The following is a 22,622-nucleotide window of genomic DNA, read 5'->3' as shown; positions in this document are numbered from 1 at the left end:
TAGGATATCTTAAATTAACCGATCTTATTATTAGAAGGGAAGTAAAGTTACATGTGATAAAGAAAGGATGCTCATTGCTGGGCTCTTATTACCCTGAGAAATCTGAACATTGGTTGTAGCTTGGAGATGGTCTTTTTTGGGGGGAATAATAACATAGCCAGTCTTATGGGTAGTTGGCATTTTTCACTCACACCCTTTTCTTCCTTCCCATGTTCCTTATAACCTTTGGTCACACTTTCCCCTTGAAATTCTCTCTTTAAACATAACCCTGCAGGTAAGGATTTTTATCACACAGTCCTTCCTTCCTTCCTTCCTTCCTTCCTTCCTTCCTTCCTTCCTTCCTTCCTTTCTCTTTCTTTTTCTTTTTTCTTTCTTCCTTTCCTTCTTTCTTTCTCTTTCTCTTTCTTTCTTTCTTTCTTGCTTGCTTGCTTAAAAATAAAATGACAGCACTACCTTCTGCGGATTATGCCTCTAAAAGAGTCATCTTCAAGAAGGGTACATCAGACCCAGCTATGGTTGATCTATTTTAGTATGTGCACATATGTGGCAACCTGTGAGGCTAGTTTTTCGAATGGCATTCCTAAGAATTTGAATTCATACAGCACTTCTAATTTGCCATGAACATCTGTTATAGTCCACCTTTTATGTCTGTGACGCAGACTCTCTAGAACACATAAAAAGGGGCATTGGATTTTCTAGAACATTGCATGGTTTCTAATGTCTTGTCTTTTCTCTCCACCCTGTCTTCTCTTTCCCCCCACCTTGCAGGGGTGATAGTCTACCTAGGAATGATGGCGGGGGCCTTCGTGCTGGGGGGCCTGGCCGATAAGCTGGGGAGGAAGAGAGTCCTCAGCATGTCTCTGGCCCTCAACGCCTCCTTCGCCTCTCTCTCCTCCTTCGTGCAGGGATATGGAGCCTTCCTCTTCTGCCGACTCCTCTCAGGCATAGGGTATGCAAACGCAGGGCTTTGCTGGACCCTCATAGACCAGGTTTCCATCCATCCTGGCACTATAGTTCCGAGTGGTACTTCTGGAAAACCTTGGACTGGGTTTTGTGTTTGACTTCCAAGATAGTACATTAAAGCTGAACCTTAGAAAGGGGTTAGGTTGTAAAGTCAGTGTATAAGGTCAAAATAACCCGATACTGGCTTCACCTTAGCCAGTCTTTCAAATTCACTGGGTTACTTTACCACAGAACTTACGGGTAGGGTGTAAGGTGACTAGGTTTCTGCTAAGCCCATTTTTAGTGTATGACTCGATTCTTTCTTTTTGGCATTTTCTTTTTGCAGGATTGGGGGTGCTCTGCCCATTGTTTTTGCCTATTTTTCTGAATTCTTGTCTCGGGAGAAGCGAGGAGAACACCTCAGTTGGCTGGGCATCTTCTGGATGACGGGGGGCATTTATGCATCTGCCATGGCCTGGAGCATCATTCCACACTATGGTGAGTGCACTGCCTTCAAAAAGCCCAGGGATCCTTGTCACTATGGCACCTGCATCCAACAACATTTGCCGTCCTCAACCTTATTCCCCAAGCTCACACACAGTTCCTGTGTGTGACCTTGATCTCTCTATAGAACTTCCAACGCTGGAAGACACATCACTAATTTCAGTACACACAGCTTTCTGGATAGAATACAATCTGTCCTTCCTGCCTCCCTCCCTCTCTCCTTCCTTCTTTTCTTTGTTCTATTTGAAAGAATTTCAACCTTTATCTCCCCAGCCCTCCTCCCCCTAGCAAGTTAGGCTTTGATAACCCCATTTTATAGATTCCATAACAAAAGCAAGAGAAGTTGGTGACTTAGCCAAGGTCACGTCCTGGCACGACCTTGAATGCTGGTGCTCTGCCTGCCCCCTGCTCCCATGCGGTACTCTTGTATACTCTCCATTCTAGTGCCTGCTGTCACTCTTGTTTGGCTGCAGAAGTGGGGCAGCCCTTACAGACAAGGTCTTCGATTCAGCTGGAACAATTTTATTATCCTGGATAATTGCAAAAACCAGATTCTCTGGACAGAGACCTGGCAGTGTTTACTTTCACAATTGGTTTTGTTAAGAGTAAAGTAGGAAGAACGCAGCAGTTTTGATTTCGATTATGTCTTTTAAGCATCCTGGGCAATAAATGCCATCAGCGTCCTTAAAATTGTTTTCGGTAAACCCCTGATGATGGGTGAGACTGTGCCATCATTTAGAATCCTGCAGAACTACAGGGGTAGCAGAGAACTGCCCGAAGCTAACCAACACTTCCCTAGCCATTCACCTCCTTGAAATCTCATCCTCTTTGTGTGTTCTGAGGTGATGGAAGCTCTTGTATATCTTTTTAAGAAGTTCTGGTATAGACACTGCCTACCCTGGATGATGCTGGATTCATTACCCTGGTAATCTGATAAATCCTAAAATCTCATTGTTTTAACATAACAGAAGTTTCTCCCTCTTGTAAAATAGGGCTGATATTCCTGATGTGCAGGTGGCTCTGTTCCATCAGCAATATTGGGGCTCAGACTCTTTCCAGCGTGTGATTGCACCGTCTGTAACACGTGGCTTAAAGTCTGCTTGGGGAAAGAGTATGGGCAATTGTACGTGCGTGGTTGTGAAGGGCCAACAGCCCTCTCTGCTTCCATCCCATTGGCCCCAAATCTGTAACGTGATCACCAATACTGCAAAGGACACTTGGCGATGCAATCTTGCCGTGTGCCCAGCAAGTAGAGGAAACGGGTTTGTGAACGTGGAATCTTTGCCATATCTCGTCTTTGAGAACCCACTGGATTTTCGTATAAGAAACAGAAAAGAAATAGAAACAGGAATAATGAAATCAAGGGATGAAGGGTTTTCCAGAGAATTCTGTCACCAGAAGCAGTTCTCCATCATTTTAGATACAAAATCATATTACTCCTAATATCATTTCTGCACTCTGCCTTTCACGCAAACACATACTTTAATGACCCATATACTATAGTGTTGGTTACATGGGTCAGAGGAATTGCTTCCCCTCCCCAGCAATTCTTGCTATAGTATCATTAGCACTGTTAACTCATCCCCATGTGTGAGCTCTAAGAAACTATTTCCACATTTAAATTAAGTAAACAATCTTTTTTTTTTTTTTTTTTTTTTTTTTTTTTTTTTTTTTTTTTTTTTTTTTATGGAGGAGAGGCATGTAGGGACAAATAAAACCTGCATAAAAGCTGAGCCAAAGTGGTGATGCTGTGTGGTTGCGGCCAAGTCACTTCATCTCGTCCAGCCGTGGTTCCTTCACCTAGAAGGCGGAGAGGGAAGGAAGTAAGAGCCATAGAGATCCGTGCCTCTCATTCAGTAATAACTAGGATGCAAAGGGCAGTGCTGAGAATATGTTTAAAATGCGTCTCGTCCTCGAGCTAGCTTCCATCCCAGCAGCACCAACAAGGTCACCCTCCCATTTGCACACTGCTTGTTCCACCAAGGAAGTTCCCCTGCACACCTGACCAGGGAGCTTCTGATTGGTTCAGCTTAGGTCATGAGCCCACCTCAGCCAATCAGGACACCCCAGGGATGCTGGGTCCCGATTGGTTTCCGGATACTTTTCCCTCCTCCCCGGCATGGGGGGCGGAGTCAGTGCCCCCCAGACCACGTGTCTGCATTATTATGACCGAGCCCACAGCTTGTGGGGTGTTGTGAGAGGGACTACCCACAATGGTCCCTGCACGGTGCATCGCTTTTTCACTTTGCTTTACGCGTACAAGCACACACTGATGTCTGGGGGTCTGGCTGCTAAGGAAGCAATACTAGGATTCGAGTTGGGAGCGTGTTGACCAAGTTGAATGGGATGCCCATGGCGGAGGGGCCACATAGCTGCTGGCTGGCCGCTGCTGGCTGACATCAGGGCTCCTGGTGAAATATTTTACCCCAAACGGACAGGATGTGTTTCCTGTTTGCAGGCTTGTATGAAATCTGTGACTTTTATAGTCCCTTTTTAACATACAAGCCTCTGGGATGATTATGCTTCATTGAAACAAGCATTAGCTGGGGCGGGGAGCCTACCCTAGGAACATGGGAGACTAGAATGACCTTATCACAGGAGTGATTATTTACCTTAAGCCTCATTTTACCGGGACCAGATGCCCTGTCCACAGTGAACCAGACATTTGATGATATTTCTCAATGTGCCTAAGACATTAATCCTCTCACACCCCTCCCCTGAGCAGGGACACACGCCAGGGGAACTAAAGAAAGGAGACTCATGTTTGTGCTCGGCTTGTGCAACCCACTTAATTGCTTTTGCAGGAATGAAGTGATGGGAGGTCCTGGCACCAGGAATTCGGGCGACTGAGTCATTGAGAAAGAAAATTACAAAACTCAGAATGTTTTCCTGGGAATTCATGGGCACAGCCCAGAAAAAAAAAAATATGAATATATTATGGAAGATGAATTCCCATTGTAGTCAGCACCACCAGCTGTTTGTGAAATCATGACGGAGGGCAAGCTAAAAGATCAGTAACCAGAACAATCCCTGTCTCCAAATTAATAGTTGCTACATATATTTGGAAGCAGTTCACTGTTTAATTTTATTTAATTTAAGGTCCCAAAGATCTGCCTAATGAACGTGATAAATGCAGATTAGTAAAGCTGCCATAAAAACCATAGAGGCACAAGGGAATAATGGATTTTAGATAATTTATACATATTATCATAAAGAAAAAAGTTTGTCTTGGGCAGAATGCTTTAGAAACACACCTGCTTCTGCTCTCCTTCCCTCATTGTCCACCTGAGTTTCACTGCTGTGTAGTTTTGATCAACTTGACTTCTAATTACTCCAGAGTAGCTTTTGGACATGAGCTGCAAATGTGTAAATATGACTGTGGTTTTATCTTCCCCTTTCTAGTGTTGCTCTCAGGAGGAAGGAAAGGCTTTTTAATTAAAATTAAAGCAAACAAACCCCGGGGACAGCATGCTGTGCAAAACAGAGATTTGGTTCCCGTTGAGAAAGTTGGATGAAGTGTGTATTGTGTGACCAAATGTGTCACGGTGGTTTCAGTCCCTCTTTCCCCCCCAACCTGGGATTCCCTCTGGCTCGTCCTTTAATTGCTCCAAGTAGGAAGAATCAGCAGAAACAGCAGTGCGTAGACCGAGTTGAAGCACAATGAGAGGAATAGAGCATTGAAGACATTCACTGCCCACCACGGAGTTGGCCATATGGTGTATTCTGAAGTATAAACATACCTCATTTTATTGCACTGCATTTTATTGTGCTTCACAGATAGTAAATGGAGTAGATACTTTGTGTCCCAGTAATGATTACCCTCCGAACTTGAGAAATCAATATATTCATTTATACAGTTCTGTCTTAAAAATATGCTGTTGGAGTGTCTTCAAAGCTGCTCTGAGTGGCATGAGAAAACCAATCTATTTTATAACGTTGGATTTAAAAAAAAATTTTTTTTAATGTTTATTTTTGAGAGAGAGACAGAGCATGAGGTGGGGGGGGGGGGGGGAGTGCGGGGAGAGAAACTGAATCCAAAGCAGGCTCCAGGCTCCAAGCTGTCAGCACAGAGCCCGACACGGGGCTCAAACCCACAGGCAGCAAGATCATGACCTGAGACGAAGTCGGATGCCTAACTGACTGAGCCACCCAGGTGCCCCTAACCTTGGATTTTTTTTTTTTTTAACGTTTATTTATTTTTGGGACAGAGAGAGACAGAGCATGAATGGGGGAGGGCCAGAGAGAGAGGGAGACACAGAATCGGAAACAGGCTCCAGGCTCCGAGCCATCAGCCCAGAGCCCGACGCGGGGCTTGAACCCACGGACCGCGAGATCGTGACCTGGCTGAAGTCGGACGCTTAACTGACTGTGCCACCCAGGCGCCCCGGATTTTTTTTTTTTTTTTTAAGCAATTCTTTTGCTGATCTTTGCTGATATTCGTCTATTTCAGTCAACAGCTTCGGCACTAAGTATCATGTAGCTATTTCCAAACAAATCAAATCTACCCTCAAAGCAGATGAATGATTGGTTGTCAGAAGCTTTTGTACCCAGCAGATCTGTGGTGATAGTGTTACCTGCATTCTGCAGCTATGAAAACCCACCAACACAGTAATGATGTGAGAAAGCCAGGATTTATACTCTGATCTATGTGACTACAAATGTCTAGGCTCTTTCCTCTGTGCTACCATTCCTCAAAAGAGGGACTTTTGCGACCCATGGGCACATTTGAAATAATGTTTTGTAGATCCCGAAGCAATTTCTAAAAATGAATTTTAGAGTGCTTTCAATAACCAACGCTGAGTAGGAGCTAGTCTCTCCATTTCAGTGATGATAGAATTCATTTGAATTTAGAAGCCCCATCTCTTTAAAATAAAAAAAAAAATGTAATATAGGCATACCTTGGAGATATTAGGAGTTCAGTTTCAGACTGCTGCAATAAAGCAAATATCACAGTAAAGTGAGTCAAGTGACTTATTTGGCTTCCAGTGCATACGGCAGTTATGTTTATACCAAATTATACTCTATTAAGGGTACAGTAGCATTATGTCTAAAAAATGTACACATCCTAATTAAAAAAATACTTTACTGCTGAACACATGCTCACCATCTCCTGAGCTGATGGCAAATCATCACAGATCACAGATCCCCGTTACAAATATGGTAATAATGGAACGTTTGAAATATTTCTAGAATTACCAAGGCCTGACACAGACACACAAAGTGAGTGGATGCTGATCGGAAAATGGTGTCAGTAGATTTGCTCAACACGGGGTTGCCACAAACCTGCAATGTGCAAAAACCACAGTATCTGTGGAGCACGATACATCGGGGTGTGCCCGTATTATGACTGACGCTGTTTTTCAAAGTGTGGGTCCTGTAACCCTTTGCATTAGAATCACCCGGAGCTGGTATTGCCCTTTGACCTGGGTAAGAGGGATCCCCAGTGTCATGTAAGGCCCTGATCTGGCTCTCCTTCAGCCATACCCCTTCCTATAAGGCAAGGGGTCCCTGAAGAGTGATCAGCCTCCTACCAGATCATGCTCTGGTGCTCAGAACCCAGGAATTCCCACTAAACTCAAGGAATCATGACAAGGGCACTCATTCTCATTGTGGTGGAGCGAGATTTGTTCACATGGGTCAACGCAAGGCCCCTCACTCTGTGGGAGGGGCTAGGAGAAGGAAAGGAAAGGAATCCTGCAAGGGTAGGTCAGGGCACCTTATTTGTCAAGGCCAGGGAATAGATCATCTGTTATTTAACAGTTTGTTTAAGTTTTTTAGAAGTTCATTTATTTATTTTGAGAAAGAGAGAGAGAAAACATGAGCGGGGGAGGGGCAGGGAGAGAGGCGGGGTGGAAAGAGAGGATCCCCAGCAGGGTCTGCGCTGTCAGTGGCGTTAAATTTTAATGAATATATCGAAATATGGGATGCTGCCTTCCTTTGTACTCTTGGCCGAGAGAACGGGCCTGGCCCACCCTGGGGGGCTGTTGGGATGCACATTCCCAGAGCCCATTCCAGACTTCTGCGTCAGAAGCTGGGGGCACAGGCGGGGGCCTGCACTTTAACCTGCTCCCCAGGTGATGCTCTCGCGCCCTAAGCTGAGAGCCAGGGCTGGAAGGTGACTCTGAGATCATGTCCAAAGTGCTCTGGCTGCTTCTTCGCAGGCTGGGGCTTCAGCATGGGCACCAATTACCACTTCCACAGCTGGCGGGTGTTTGTCATCATCTGCGCTCTGCCCTGCACCGTGTCCATGGTGGCCCTGAGGTTCATGCCAGAGAGCCCACGGTTCCTGCTGGAGGTGAGTCAGTACCCCCACCCCCCCCCACCCCATCTGAGAGCCCTTTAGCCCCGCGTCCCCTCCTGCCTGCAGGTTGCAAACCACCCCCTCTGTTGGCCGACCTGGCCCATCATTATGTCTGGCTTCACTGCCATCCGCGGTGGCCGTGCACCCTGGATCGCAGACTGTCAGGGGCAGAGGGGCGCAGGGGCTCCCCGAGTGCAGAGTGGGACAGGGCTCCCCCAGGCTGGGTGGCGGTGGAGGGGGCTTCCCGACGCTGCCTCCAGCCCCCACTCTCTCCAGAGGCTCTTGAAAGCGGTGGGGTGTTTTTTCAAGTTGCTGCAGCGAGATCTGTGGCAATACTTGTGTGGTTCCCAAGTCCATGAGGACTTTTGACCATCCAGACCATCTGAGAGTTTCTGCTGGTGTCTTGAGAGAAGAATCCTTCCAGCTGGGGGTGGGGCGGGGCACTTGGGCTTGTGGTGGTCAGACAGGGTGGGGCTGGCAGAGGAGAAATCTCTTCCACCCCCAATTCTGAGTCCACCTATGTGTCTCCTTCTAGATCTTTCTACAGAGTGATCACTTTGTCAAATTCCCTTTTGTCCCATTGATCAGGGGCAGACACAGCAAGGGGTTTTTTTGTTGTTGTTGTTTGTTTGTTTGTTTTCGTTTTGTTTTAACCAGGGATATCTCAAAATACTCCCTTTGTTGTGTATTCGTTTCAAAGGACTCTGTTACAAACTGAGTGGCTTAAAGTAACAGAAATTGTCTCACAGTTCTGGAGGCTGGAAGTCCAACATCAAGGTGTCAGCTGGGCCACGTTCCCTCTGAAGTCTGTAGGGCAGTCCTTCCTTGCGTTTTCCAGCTTCTGGTGCTTTGCCAGCAGTCGCTTGGCTCACGGCTGCCTCACTCCACTTCCTGCCCGAGTCATCCCAGGTTGTGTCTATATTCCTATGGCTGGCTTTTTATAAAGACTCCAGTTGAACCAGATTAGGGGCCCACGCTGCTCCAGTAGGACCTCGTCTTAATTACATCTACAGCAACCCTCTTTCCAAATTAGGGTCATGTTCCAAGGTCCTGGGGTGGGAGGAACACAATTCAATTGTAACATATTGCTGCTTTGCTCTCCCTAGTCAGAGAGGAATGTGGCTCCCACTTAGTGGTCCGTGCAATTTTAAAAAAATGTTTGTTGGGGCGCCTGGGAGGCTTGGTCGGTTAAGCGTCTGACTTCGGCTCAGGTCATGATCTCACGGTCCATGAGTTCGAGCCCCGCGTCGGGCTCTGTGCTGACAGCTCAGAGCCTGGAGCCTGTTTCAGATTCTGTGTCTCCCTCTCTCTCTGCCCCTCCCCTGTTCATGCTCTGTCTCTCTCTGTCTCAAAAATAAATAAACATTAAAAAAAAAATTTTTTTTTTTTAATGTTTATTTTTGAGATCGAGAGCACCAGAGGGGGAGGAGCAGAGAGAGAGGGAGACAGAGGATTTGAAGTGGGCTCCACACTGTCAGCAGCAACCCCGACTCGGGGCTCAAACTCACAAACCGTGAGATCATGACCTAAACTGAACTTGGACACACAACCGACTGAGCCACCTGGACGCCCCAGCAGTCCATTCAACTTTACAACTAGGAGTGTTGTACTGTGTGATGGGAATAGTGTATAATGGAGTAATGTCTCACATTTTTTACAATTTTAAAAAAGTGTTTATTTTTGAGAGAGACAGAACATGAGCGAGGGAGGGGCAGAGAGAGAGAGAGGGAGACACAGAATATGAAGCAGGCTCCAGGCTTGAGCTGTCAGCACAGAGCCCGACACGGGGTTCGAACCCACGAACTACCGTGAGATCATGACCTGAGCCGAACTTGGACACTTAACCAACTGAGCCACCCAGGCGCCCTGAGTAGTGCCTCCCATTTGCACCTGGAAGGCGCTACCCTGTTATCCTTCCAAGATGGGCTGGGGGCGGACATTAGTCCTAGTCCTTCACGAGCCCTGGATGGCCGCGAGTCCCTGTCTAATCACCACACACTCAGATGCATAGGGTTTCCACCCCTACTCAGCCACAGGTTTCTCATTCCTCTATGCTTGCTTTAACCAGATGGGCAAACACGACGAAGCCTGGATGATCCTCAAGCAAGTGCATGACACCAACATGAGGGCGAAGGGGGCCCCCGAGAAGGTGTTCACGGTGAGTGTGTGGCATCTATGCCAACAAAGGGGGGGACTGTCCTTTTTCACTATTTTGTCTTGCTAAGAATTAATTTTATTCTATTATTATATTAATTGGACAAAGGAAGTATACAATAAAACCCCTGACCTTCTATGGGGATAGGCATATGTACATATATTTACATCGACATATTTTTAAGAGTACTCATAAGCATTCTGTCTGTTGTCTCAGAATTATCCTTTTTAAAACATGTTTATTTTTGAGAGACAGAGAGACAGAGAGAGAGAGAGAGAGAGAGAGAGAGAGAGAGAGAGAGAGCATGAGCAGGGGAGGGGCAGAGAGAGAGGGAGACACAGAGTCCAAAGCAGACTCCAGGCTCTGAGCTGTCAGCACAAAGTTCAACGTGCGGCTCGAACCCACGAACCACGAGATCATGACCTGAGCTGAAGTCAGATGCTTAACCTACTGAGCCACCCAGGCACCCCACAGAATTATCCTTTTAATAAACATTAATGTTGGGAACATTAACACGGTTTCTCTGGACATGTCCGGGAATACTAGAAATTTATTTACCCTGTTTTGTTACTTTGTTCCTGTTAACATTGTTGCAGTGAACCTTCTCACCCTCGTGGTTGCTTCCCCTTCCAGTTCTGGGGTTGGTTTTCCAACTAGACTCCTAGAAATAAAATGACTGGCTCAAAAAGCACTAGGATTTTTATAGCTCTTGAGTTATCTTGCCAAATTACATTTCAGTCGGATTGTGCCAATCTAAGTGTTGCAAGCAACAGGAGAGCCGTTTCTCTTAGGCTGAATGTTGTTTCTTGCTGGTTTAATAAGTGAAGAACTTGTGAGCGTCAGTTTCCACGACGAAGATGTCCTGTTAGTTACCACGGTCTCTGCTCCCCTGGCCAAGGTCTGTGGCCGGTGAGGGAGGAATGGCTCGCTGAGGGTCTCTGAGCACCTGTTTGCATAACTTCCTTTCAGGCTGACTTCAAATCCATTTCCACAAGGAAGCCCTTCCCGGGGGAGCCGCCTCCAGCTCCGATTCCCTGCGTTCGCTTCTTTGGCCTCTGCCATCGATTCTGGACCGAACACTTGTCCTTGTTAACTGTTGCTTACAAGCCCCAAGGCTCAGGCAGGACCATGTGGTGGCTAAGAATCCACAACCCAGAGCAAGACAGTCTGGGTCCAAATCCCAGTTTTGATACTTTCTGGCTGTGTGGGCTTAGGCAAGCCACTCTCTCTGCCTCAGTTTCCTTCTTGGGAAAAAAACCCGATAATAATATCTGTAAATATGGTTTTGGTAAGGATTGAATAAATGACCTAAGCCAGTATCTATCTGCCTTGGAGTAGGGGCTACATAAGCGTTAATTATTATTCAAAAATGTTATGACCTGTTATTTTTCATAAACTAAACCAAGCAATAAATGGCTGCTGTTCAATGGCCTGTTTCTGTCGATTCCAATGCTCCTAAAAATATCTAAAATATGAGACCAGTGCTTTTATGACACCCATTTATTAAGAAGCATGACTGACTAACAGAAACACTCAAAATGAAAGATGTTAAGGGCGTACATGGTTCTCCCAGGACCCCCACCCCTACCGCTGTCTGCGATGGGTTGTAATCCTGCAGGTGTGGACGCTAGATGTTAGTGGGGCTCCCTGCCCACTGGGCATGCTTGGCTCTGTCCTGACCCCCCCCATCCCCACCCATTCCACAGACTGTTCTCCAAGCTCCTGCTTATTCCTTAGAGACAGACACAAAGACATACATGTATAGACACACACACGCATTCAGACACACAGACACATGTGTACAAACACACACACAGACACAAAGACACATGCACACACAAACAGACACAGACACACGTCATTTGTACCAGGCATTTGCGAGTTTAATAGCCTTCCTGACAATTTGAGGCACTTCCTCACAGAGCACACAGCCTTCTTCCCCTTCCCCCACTTTTCCTCCTGCCTTTTAGCCTTCTCTCTCTTTCCCCTGCCCTCCCTCTGGCTCATGCGCCACAGGTCACTGGTCTCTGTCATTCCCTGAGCCCTCAAGCAGTCTGTTGGTGTATTTACTCCAAGCAAACCCAGAACCCTCCTGAGAGGTGTCTTGCTGGATGATTGCTCTCTGCCTCATTTGTGCACCTGTCCCTGCCTTTCCCTGTAGCTGTAAACTCTTCCTGGCCTCCGTCTCACCCAGGTGGCCCTGCGGTATCTGACACACGGTGGCTTCCCTGACTGCTGCTTCTGGAAGGACCTCTTCTAAATCAACCGTGTGGGCTTGCCAGACCAGGAGTGGTTTTTAGGGAAGCAATCCCACATTCTCTCTTAACGTGTTCAACCTTAAGCAGCCTAATTTTGAGGAAGGAGGTCTCAGCCTGGAAATCAATAAACCGGAAGCCTCTGGTTTTCAAAGGCAAAAACTCAGCCTTTCCCTCGCGCCCTAGAGCCCCTCACCTTGGGGATGGACGTGTATCTCGAGGAAGAGTTCAGGCGGGGATCCCTGAGTGGGGAGGTGGGTACTGTGACCCGTGGGCATTTTGTTACTCCAGCCCACATGCTGGTCCACGAGTCTTTAGGCATCACCCCTGCTTTTAGCAGTTTTCTTCTAACAGGAAAGAGAATTAAAAAGGTTGTGGCCTCAGCATTTCCTGCTGACTTTGTAATCCTCTTAATTATGTAGAAGTGGGTGAGTGGATGGGCCAGGGGGAAAGAAAAGAAAGAACAAGCAGAAAGTGCTGACAGGTCAGAGAGCAGTGGCAGTCTGGAGTGAACTCCAGCCGGATGGGGTTAACTGCTTTGGTCCCAAGTGCTCCCCGCAGCTAATGAAGGCATGAGCAGGAGAGCAACAGATGCCGGGTCCTCGGGTCCTCGCTTTCGCCTTTGAGCTGCCGGGATTCAGGACACGCTACCCTAAAACATGGCACCTTGGCATATTGAGTGTCTTAAACTGAAGGAGTTTGGGAAAATGGCAGAGGCAGGAAGGTCACTCTGACCTCTCCCCACTCACCCTTCTTCCCTGGAACAGGTCGTTAATCTGCTGTGTGAAGTTACTGTCCCTGTACCAGGAGGAAAGAAGACATTCTTATCACCAGAGATGGGGGGGAGGGATCACGAGAAGGCTGTGTAAACAAACATTTGTTTGTAAATCAACGCTTTGGTCCCAGTTACTTCTTCACCATTTGCTACTCTTAGCCCAAACCCCTTTGTCTTGTCAATTCTTTACAAATTCCTTGGTTCCTGATCTAAAAGGAATAAAAGCTTTCTGCTCTGCTCACTTCTTCCTTCTCTTTGGAAGGCTCCCTGTACATGTTAAAATTCAATCGAACGTGTAGGTTTTTCTCCTGTTAATTTATCTTTGTCAGTTTAATTTTCACACCCAGCCTGGGATGCTAAGAGGGGTGAGGAGAACTTTCTGCTTCCCTACAAAGCCCTAGATTTCAGCCACCCCATTTACTGACTGCCTCCCAAGTTTCGGAACTGCCCCCTGGCAGGTGTCCCCAGTGAAATGTTCTGCACGGCTGGGGTGAACACAGGCCATGTCCTGATTTAGACCCAATCAAAGACAAGTATCCTAGTTAATTGTAAATTAGAGTAGTTTTGCTTGAAATTGTTAATACACTCAATCCCTAAATCCCTGGGGAATAGGGTGTTATTTTTTCCCCCCAGGAGCAACGAAGGGAAAAGATTGCATTTGAGTGTCCATCTTAATGCTTTGGAGTCCGATTTTTGATTGCTTCCTGATTTTGGTGTCAGCCTTCCCCTCTGACCTCTTTTGGCTGCAGCAAGGGCTCATGGTTTCCCTGCAGGTGTCTGATAACATGAAGCCCAGCTCCAGCCGAGAGTTCTGTTGCAGGACCTGTGTGTTCACCCTCCTGTGTCCCCAGGCAGAGAGATTGGCAATGGACACGCACCTGTGGATGGTTGGACACACCCAGGAGGCTCTCAGTGTGCTCATGTCCCTCCAATTTCAGGAAGATGCTTTTACCAGATTCTCCAAGAGGTGCCCGGCCCTCCCCCAGGTTTAAGAATTACTGCTTTTAGGGTTTAGAAAGGCATAGCTGTGCTGTCCTCGACCTAGTGCTCAGAGTTAATGAGTCCATTGTCCATATCCAGGGTCTGATTTTTCCCTGTGGACTTCCAGCCCTGTCTCCTCACGTGTCCTCACGTTCTCAGATGGCCGAAGAAAGCGATGGAGACACTCTTGTGACTAAAACCTTTATCCTTAGACAAGTTTGTTGGAGAGGGTGATGGAAACTCTGAATTTTTTTGAATGTTCTTCTGTTTTCCCCCTGAATATGTCTGCAAGCATGAACCTTGGCTCAAAAGACTTTGTGTGTTTGGGAATCTCCCCGACATGATGGTTGGTTCTAGAATTCAGTGGTTGCTTTAAACATGGGTTAACTAGACAGACACTGTGTTGGTGAGTCAGGATTGCTCACAGGGGCTACTTGGTGACATTGGACAAGTCAACACTTTGCAGGGTGCTTGAGGGGGAGCGCTGAGATATATAACCTTATCTCTACTCTGCATTTATTTGGTTTCTACCAGGAAAACCAGAGACAGCAAGGAGGACATGATTTCTTCCATTCTGCTGTGTTTTAAAAAAATATCTTCAGTAGTGGGGCACCTGGATGGCTCAATCAGTTAAGCCTCTGACTCTTTTTTTTTAATTAAAAAATTTTTTTATTTATTAAAAAATTGTTTAATTTATTTTTGAGAGAGAAAGCACATTAGAAGGGAAGGGGCAGAGAGCGGGGGGAAGAGAGGATCTGAAGGGGGCTCTGTGCTGACAGCAGAGAGCCTGATGTGGGGCTCAAACTCAAAACCATGAGATTGTGACCTGGGCCACCCAGGTACCCCAAGCATCTGACTGTTTATTTTGGCTCAGATCATGATCTCACAGTTCGTGAGATTGAGCCCTGTATTAGGCTCTGCCCTAACAGTGCCTAGGATTCTCTCTCTGCCTCTCCTCTCTCTCTCTCGGTCTCAAAATAAATAAATAAACATTAAACAAATATCTTAAGTAGCAACACCTTCCCCAACACACACACACCATTGCTTACATGGGTCCTAGACTTCTGTGATGTTAATAGTTAATACCTGTTAAGGATTGATTTGTGGATTTCAAGGTGGAGTCAACTCTAGTGTAGGCAAATCAGATACAGATGGGAATTCAGTGTAGTATGTCTGACGAATATAAATTTCTCAAAAGCATGATCTAATGAAAAGATGGGTTCATCTTGTCTGCGGTAGGACGTACCTGTCTGGGAAAGAGCCCTAAGAGAGGCCATGTCCATCTTTGGTTAAGATCACTGAACTAGAGGGTCATCAAAGGCTCCCGTAGCCCTTGATAACTTACGTAAAGTCAGTTACACTAAATGAAACATTGAAAAGTGTGACACAAAACGGGGTTAAGATTGTCTCCATCGTCTTTGTTTTGCAGGTGTCCCACATCAAAACTCCCAAGCAAATGGATGAATTCATTGAGATCCAAAGTTCAACAGGAACTTGGTACCAGCGCTGGCTGGTCAGGTTCAAGACCACTTTCAAGCAGGTATGCCTGGGAACATGCAGGAGATGAGAGGGTGTAGGCAAGCTGTAACTTCGGTGGATGAAGGATAAAGACCCTGAATGCCCCCATCAACCCAAGGCAGTGTGATGGGAGGAAGTACCTTGGACGGGCATGTTTGGGACGTAGCTCATGCCAGCTTCTCACTCCCTGGGTGACTTGAACCCCAAACTCTCTAAACCTTAGTGCTTTTCTTTGCTCTTCCTCCCCAAAGAAGAGATTTTGTACGCAGATGCAACATCTACTCTTAGTAAACATCCTTCTCTCTAGCATCTTCTTTTTTACATAATTCAGAGAAAGAAAGGAGTGTATGAAGTTGAAGATTCCTTGAAGTGTGTTGGAGATTTCTGAGAAAGTCTCTGTGTAGAGCAAGGCCATTTCTCTGGAGAAGTGACTTCTCCAGTCAAGTCGCTGTCGAGCACTGAGGCAGCCAATGACCTTCGTTTTGAACGGCTGTTAAATGTTGGGAATATCACCCATTCCCACAGGCAGGGAGCAGAACTCACTACTCAAGGTTATTCAGTGTCTCAGAATCCCAACTCAGTGTGCTTTTGATGACATGTGTGGAATATTGTCATGTTCCCAGGGAAGATGCTCTAGGACTGTTATGTTGGAGGCTGAGGCCAGGCAGTGAGAAAAGAGGCTTTCTTTGTTATTTGAACAGCGTTGCTGCCTCTAGGAGACCGTGGTTCCCCATTCTCTTGGGTTCCTTGCGAATTTATCAGAACATCTTAGAAATGAGATCTTCCAAAAAAAAAAAAAAAAAAAAAAAAAAATTAAAAAAAAAAAAAAAAAAGGGGCGCCTGGGTGGCGCAGTCGGTTAAGCGTCCGACTTCAGCCAGGTCACGATCTCGCGGTCCGTGAGTTCGAGCCCCGCGTCGGGCTCTGGGCTGATGGCTCAGAGCCTGGAGCCTGTTTCCGATTCTGTGTCTCCCTCTCTCTCTGCCCCTCCCCAGTTCATGCTCTGTCTCTCTCTGTCCCAGAAATAAATAAACGTTGAAAAAAAAAAAAATTTTTTAAAAAAAAGAAATGAGATCTTCCAGGTCACAAATCCCTTGTTTTAATAACTTTTCTCTGGATTACAGGTCTGGGATAATGCTATGTACTGCGTGATGGGACCCTACAGGATGAACACACTGATTCTGGCCGTGGTCTGGTTCACCATGGCTTTAAGGTAAATTCTGTCTTACTTAACCTCATTAATTTCCCTGTGCAAGTGCCTCATCTATAAACCGAAGATTACAATTAGTTCTAACACATAGAGTCTGGATGCTTTTGGCTGCAAGTAACAGGCAACCCATTCTAGTAGCTTCTACAACAAGGGCATGTCTTCTCCTTTGTAACAAGAATTCCACAGAGAGGCAGACTCTAGGTGGCATTTCAGCCTCAGCCTATAGTTCTCCTGGTGATGGCCAGATGCCTGACCTCTTCTTGGCATCCCATCAACAATGGGGGTGGGGCGCCTGGGTGGCTCAGTCGGTTAAGCGTCCACCTTTGGCTCAGGTTGTGACCTTGGGGTTTGTGAGTCCGAGCCCTGCGTCGGGCTCTGTGCTGACTGCTCAGCCTGGAGCCGGCTCTGGATTCTGTGTCTCCCATTCTCTCTACCCCTCCCCTGCTCATGCTTTGTATCTCTCTGTCTCAAAAATAAATAAACATTAACAAAATTAAAACAAAACAAAACAAACAAACAAAAACACCAATGGGAAAATGTTCCAAGGAGGAAGAGGCTGCCTCTCTCTGAGCTCCTCCTTTTATTTTCAATTTTTTTAAGTGTTTGTTTATTTTTGAGAGAGAGAGAGAGAGAGAGAGAGAGAGAGAGAGACAGAGTGTGAGCAGGGGAGGGGCAGAGAGAGAATGAGACACAGAATCTGAAGTGGGCTCCAGGCTCTGAGCTGGCAGCCCAACGTGGGGCTCGAACTCACGAACCGTGAGACCATGACCTGAGCTGAAGTCGGACGCTTAACCGACTGAGCCACCCACGCGCCCCCCGAGCTTCTCTTTTTAACAGCAAGGAATGCTTTCTCAGTAGCACACCCCCCTCCCCAGCAGCCTTTCTCTCTGCTTTATTAGCCAGATGTGTCACACACCTACTGCCTAACTAATCACTGGCAAAGGGGATGTGATTTACCAGGGATTTCAGACTAGTCAGGATTGGCCTCTGAGCTAAAGATACCATTGCTGCTGAAACAAAATCTAGCTTCTGTTCTTGAGGAACAAGCAGGGAACAAGGCCTGAGTAGGCGGCCATCAGTTGCACTGTGATTTTAAATAGATAAAACAGTGAAACATTGCAATAATGTCCCCCCCAATAAGGAAAATTGAATGTAGCAGGATTGGTGATTAGCTGGCTCCTCTCTTAACTGGTAGGTTCTCATCCCTGTCATTTCATGCCCCTCCAAATATAATGACCCTCCTTATGCCACTTCAGCCATTTACCGCATTGTGAGGCTATTTACTGTAGGTAGAAAGTGCTTGCAGTAGTTTCTGGCACTTAATAAGTGCTCGATAAATTGCTGTTATCAGCGAGAAACTTTCAATGAGATTTTAAACTTCCGTTTGTGAAATTGCTTTGTTCACCGTCACTTGTACCCAAAGGAAATTAAAGGGGGTCTATTAGCTCTTTGACTCATGGAGGAACATGGCGAGACCTACTTTCTCTCCATACCTATTCATGGAGACCCGAATAGGTAAAGCTAGAAAGGAAACCAGACCCTATTCCCCCCCACTTCCTCTGTCTAAATGAGAAGGAAACATTTGAGAAGCTAAAGATAGTAAACACAAGGATTCAATTCTCTGATAGTTCTAAAATAGGTCTTATTTATATTTACTTACATCTGATTTATTTTTGTTGAATAGGCAATGCATTTCAAATGTTGAAACAACAGAGAGGTATAGACATAGTTTCTCATTCTTATTTCTTCTTCATTTCCTTATTTAAAGGAACACGCGTTCCACATCTGCTTTTCGCACTCAACAGTATATTCGATACATTTGTCATCCCAGGAAATGGAGATAGTCTTACCTCTTGCTTCACAATTTTAGATTCCTGTTTTTGCTCCTGCCTAACGGAGTTGGCCAAGACCTAAGATGTGGTGTTAAACAGTGGTGGGGATAATAGGTGTCCTGGTCTTGTTTCTGATGTTAGTGAGAGTGCCTTTACCATTTCCTTTTTGAACTGAGATGTGTATCTTCTTATGTGTTAAGGAAGTGCCCGCCGGTTCCCAATCTATTGGTGTTTCTTTAAATCAGGAATGACATTTTTTAAAAAGTCTCATGGCTTTTCAGCATCTATGGAGATGGTTATGATTTTTTCCTTAGATCTGTTTGTGTGATGAGTGATAATACTGAAGTTTCTAATCATGAACCATATTCATACATTTAAAATGAGCTTGATTTACCCCAGCCTAGGAATGTGGACTCTGATCATGAAAGCACAAAGCATGTTGCTGCTCGAATGTGCTGTCTTCTCTATTACAGCTACTATGGACTGACGGTTTGGTTCCCTGATATGATTCGGTATTTTCAAGACGTAGAATACAAGTCCAAAATGAAGGTGTTTGTCGGTGAGCACGTATACGATGCCACCATCAACTTCACGATGGAGAATCAGATTCACCGACGCGGGAAACTTGTGAACGACAAGTAAGTGAGAGACCACGGACTCTCCCCGGATCAAGGTGATAGTCTGTGGGGACTGTTCTTGGCAGGGGGGCCACTGGAAAGAGAATTCAATATGGCAGGAGGATGAGCTCCGAGGCTATTGTAGTACCATGGCTTTACTCTGTTGCCAGAGATATAATGAGGCATCCTGGGGCTCTGTGTGGTGCTGGCCTCCAGTCATCCCTAATCTCCTGGCTAGAGGCTGATTCATCCAAGGATGGGGACGTTTGACTGAGGAGAGGCAATCAGACCACTTTTCCTGAGACCTCACACCTTTAATGGAGATGCCCACAGGGCTGTGGCCTCTTACCCATGCCTGCCTAGAGACAGGGCCCGCCCAGAGGGTTGAGATCCCTATGCCAAACCAATGTCTGTTTTTTGAGGTTTTTCTTTGAGTTTGGAAGTTCTCTAGAAGCGACTCCAGACGCTGATATGATGCTATCTTATATGATTCTTTCGTCTAATATTACTTCCGAGGGTGGGTCTGCATGGCTCACTGCCATAAAGAGGGGCAAAAGCAGTGCTGTCTTGCAAGAATCCACATCTTTGTGGGGCTGTCTCATCAATCCCTTTTACTTCTCTTCCCATTCCTGGGACCAGTGACATGGACCGTCCCCCGCACTGGGCTTTAAGAATGCCTCTTTGAGGCCGGTCTCTGCAGGCCCCCAGATGGGTCAGGACAGTACATTAAAGCTGACCCCAGACCACATGATTTACTCAGCTGAACGTTTACTCCTGTTTCCCTTCCTGAATTGCACTTTGCAGGCTCATCAAGCCAGGCTGCATGGCGGCACCAGAAATACCCAGGTAGTTCAGTGTCAGTGATGTAAACTCCATATTTACCACCTCTGTACAAGGTTTGACACCAAGAATTCCGCCCTGCGGTGCATGGGGTCCCACGGTCCCTGTGCCCAGCTAAGCATCTGAGAGAAGTGGCCCTGGCCGTCAGTCAGCCACATTGGGAGAGGAGCCTGTGTCTGGGTGCAGTCCAGGGAGGATAGGAGGATGTCTGCTGCAGGCTAGCCCGGATTGCTCTGATAGGCTGCCCCTTAGCAAACATTCGCTGCTCTTTAGGATGAGACAGAGAGTGTCAGATGAAAAGGGGAATATTATTTCTACAAATATGAGACCTTTGGGGAAGAAGGTTAGGACCAAGCATGAGTGGACAAGGAATTCAGACTTTCAGATGATGTGTTTAAAAAAAAAAATTATTAATTTTTTTTTTCGAGAGAGAGAGGGAAGGAGAGAGAGGGGAGGGGTAGAGAGAGAGAAAATCTTGGTGCGCCTGGGTGGCTTAGTCGGTTAGGTGTCCGACTCTTGGTTTCAGCTCAGGTCATAATCTCACAGTTTCGTGAGTTTGAGCCCCACGTCCGGCTCTGTGCTGCAATGCGGAGCCTGCTTGGGGTTCTCTCTCTGCCTTTCTCTCTGTCCCTCCCCCATTCTGTCTCTGTCTCTCTCAAAATAAATAAACTTAAAAAAGAAAAAAAAAACCTTAAAAAAAAGAAAAGCTCAAACGGGCTCCATGCTCTGCTCAGAGCCCGCCATGGGGCTTGATCTCATGACCTTGGGATCGTGGCCTGAGCCCAAATCAGGAGGTGGTTGTTCAGCCTGATGGCCACCCAGGCACCCCATGGATGATGTTTGTTTAAATGTAGAAGTCCAGTCACAAACATCTACACACTTACTGCCCACGCGTGCACACGGCCTCTGTGCAGACACTTCAGTCACTGAAATCTGCTGAGAGTGGTCACTCCAGCGATGGCAACTAGTGGGGATGGATGGCAGTTACCCCGGGATTTCTCACTCTCAGGGCTCTTTGCTGTTAAGTCAGGCGACTTTGTGCTGACGTTGCCAAGGAAGAAATGTTGCCCTTGCTTTATAAGAACTCTTTGTAAGTGTTGGAAACTAAGGGACATTACGGATGGCCAGATGTCACCCATGATGTGACACCATTCCCTGCACAGACCGAGTCAGTAAAAAAGACCTCATTTATGAAGTTTCCAATGTTCATTGATATTCTATTCTGATATTAGTAGTAGTGACCATAGTATGACATGGCTAATGAGGCTTATAAGCATAACCATGACCGCTGACATTGTGAAGCATTTCTGTGTGCTGGCAGCTGCCTTAAGCGCTTTATATAGACTATTGCATTTAATAGTTTATTTATTATTATTTTTTAATGTTTATTTTTGAGAGAGAGAGAGAGAGAGAGAGAGAGCGAGCATGAGCGGGGGAGGGGCAGAGAGAGAGGGAGACACAAAGAATCCCAAGCAGGCTCCAGGCTCTAAGCTGTCAGCACAGAGCCTGACGCAGGACTCGAACCCATGGACCGCGAGATCATGACCTGAGCCCAAGTCAGACACTTAACCGACTGAGCCACCCAGGTGCCCCTAGACTATTACATTTAATCCTCACAAAAATGATGGAACCCTTCAGGAGGCAAGGAATATGCTTGGGGGTACAGAAACTCAGAGAGGCTGACTGGCTTGCCCAAATCACGCATCCAACGTAAATAGAACAGTTGGACTCCAATCCCAAACCCTTGGTTAACTCCAGATAGTGTCTCACTGGGAAACTCTCCATTCCCACAGAGGCCCTGTGTCACATGGTATCTTCTGCATTGAAAAGTTCATTGCAATGCCAGAGCCTCATGGTTTGCAACAGGCTGGTTTTAGAGTTCTTAGACTTAGGTACATGGAAAATGGGAACTTCTGATCCACTCAGTTCTTTTAAACTTTCTCAGCCTCTGGAAACTTGTGTCAAGCTTCCGGGTGGGAGTGAGGAGGAAGCCAGGGTTCATGAAAGCAGTGATCTCCAATGGACTCAGGACCCTAGGGGACCATACAGTTATTGCCAAGGGTCTGAGAATGCATAGGCATGCCAAGCATTGTCTGAGAATGGATGTAAACATTCCACATGCACAGATATGCTGCCATATTTCTACATTTCAAGAGCACGTGGCTATTTTTGTGTAATAGTAAAATATAAATTCCTTCAAAAGTAGCGGTGAGTTCATTGTAACTTGACATTTATATGTTTTTTAACCAGTGGATCCTAAAAGTAGCCCGCTCTCACGTGAAGCCCATATTTTTTACTCCCAGCAAATTGTTTGAATATAAAGGGTTTTTTTTTTAACTTGGAAGATTAGGAACGTTGAAACTGATCTAAGAAATGAAGGAACCTGGTTTCTTTTCTTGGATTTTGCTGCCACCTGCCGGTCGTACGGTAGAAGACCCCTCATCTTTGAAACCCCCAAGCCTCTTCCGAGAGTTAACTGCTGCTCTTTAGCTTGGGTGGTACACTTCTCCAATCCGCACTTTGCTGATTTTATCCACATTTTGCTAATTTAAAATTTAGATTGAAATTATTTACCTTATTGACTGCCACACATGGGGGAAACCCACAGGCTTTGTCGGTAAAAGAGAACCTCTTGAAACCTGAACTTCATCCTCCTGAAAGACCATCTTTGGCACCAAGAAGAAACCAAAGTAT

General features: G+C 46.2%; 1 protein-coding gene across 1 annotated transcript in view; it reads left to right on the top strand.

The window, feature by feature from the left end:
• The window catches only part of SV2B (synaptic vesicle glycoprotein 2B), a 188,643-nt gene that overhangs the window by 139,562 nt on the left and 26,459 nt on the right, over positions 1 to 22,622 (top strand). Inside the window, exons 3-9 of the mRNA XM_086711486.1 lie at positions 769 to 949; positions 1,289 to 1,440; positions 7,608 to 7,741; positions 9,816 to 9,905; positions 15,343 to 15,453; positions 16,554 to 16,642; positions 18,945 to 19,109. Coding sequence (XP_086567612.1) covers positions 769 to 949; positions 1,289 to 1,440; positions 7,608 to 7,741; positions 9,816 to 9,905; positions 15,343 to 15,453; positions 16,554 to 16,642; positions 18,945 to 19,109 — 922 coding nt within the window. The remainder of the gene's footprint in view (positions 1 to 768; positions 950 to 1,288; positions 1,441 to 7,607; positions 7,742 to 9,815; positions 9,906 to 15,342; positions 15,454 to 16,553; positions 16,643 to 18,944; positions 19,110 to 22,622) is intronic.

Source organism: Puma concolor, chromosome B3, assembly GCF_028749965.1.
Source record: "Puma concolor isolate L17-30 chromosome B3, mPumCon1.1.hap2, whole genome shotgun sequence".
In the NCBI taxonomy this organism is placed as follows: domain Eukaryota; kingdom Metazoa; phylum Chordata; class Mammalia; order Carnivora; family Felidae; genus Puma; species Puma concolor.
Note: the sequence above shows the minus strand (reverse complement) of the source record. Positions and strands in the feature narration are given on the sequence as shown.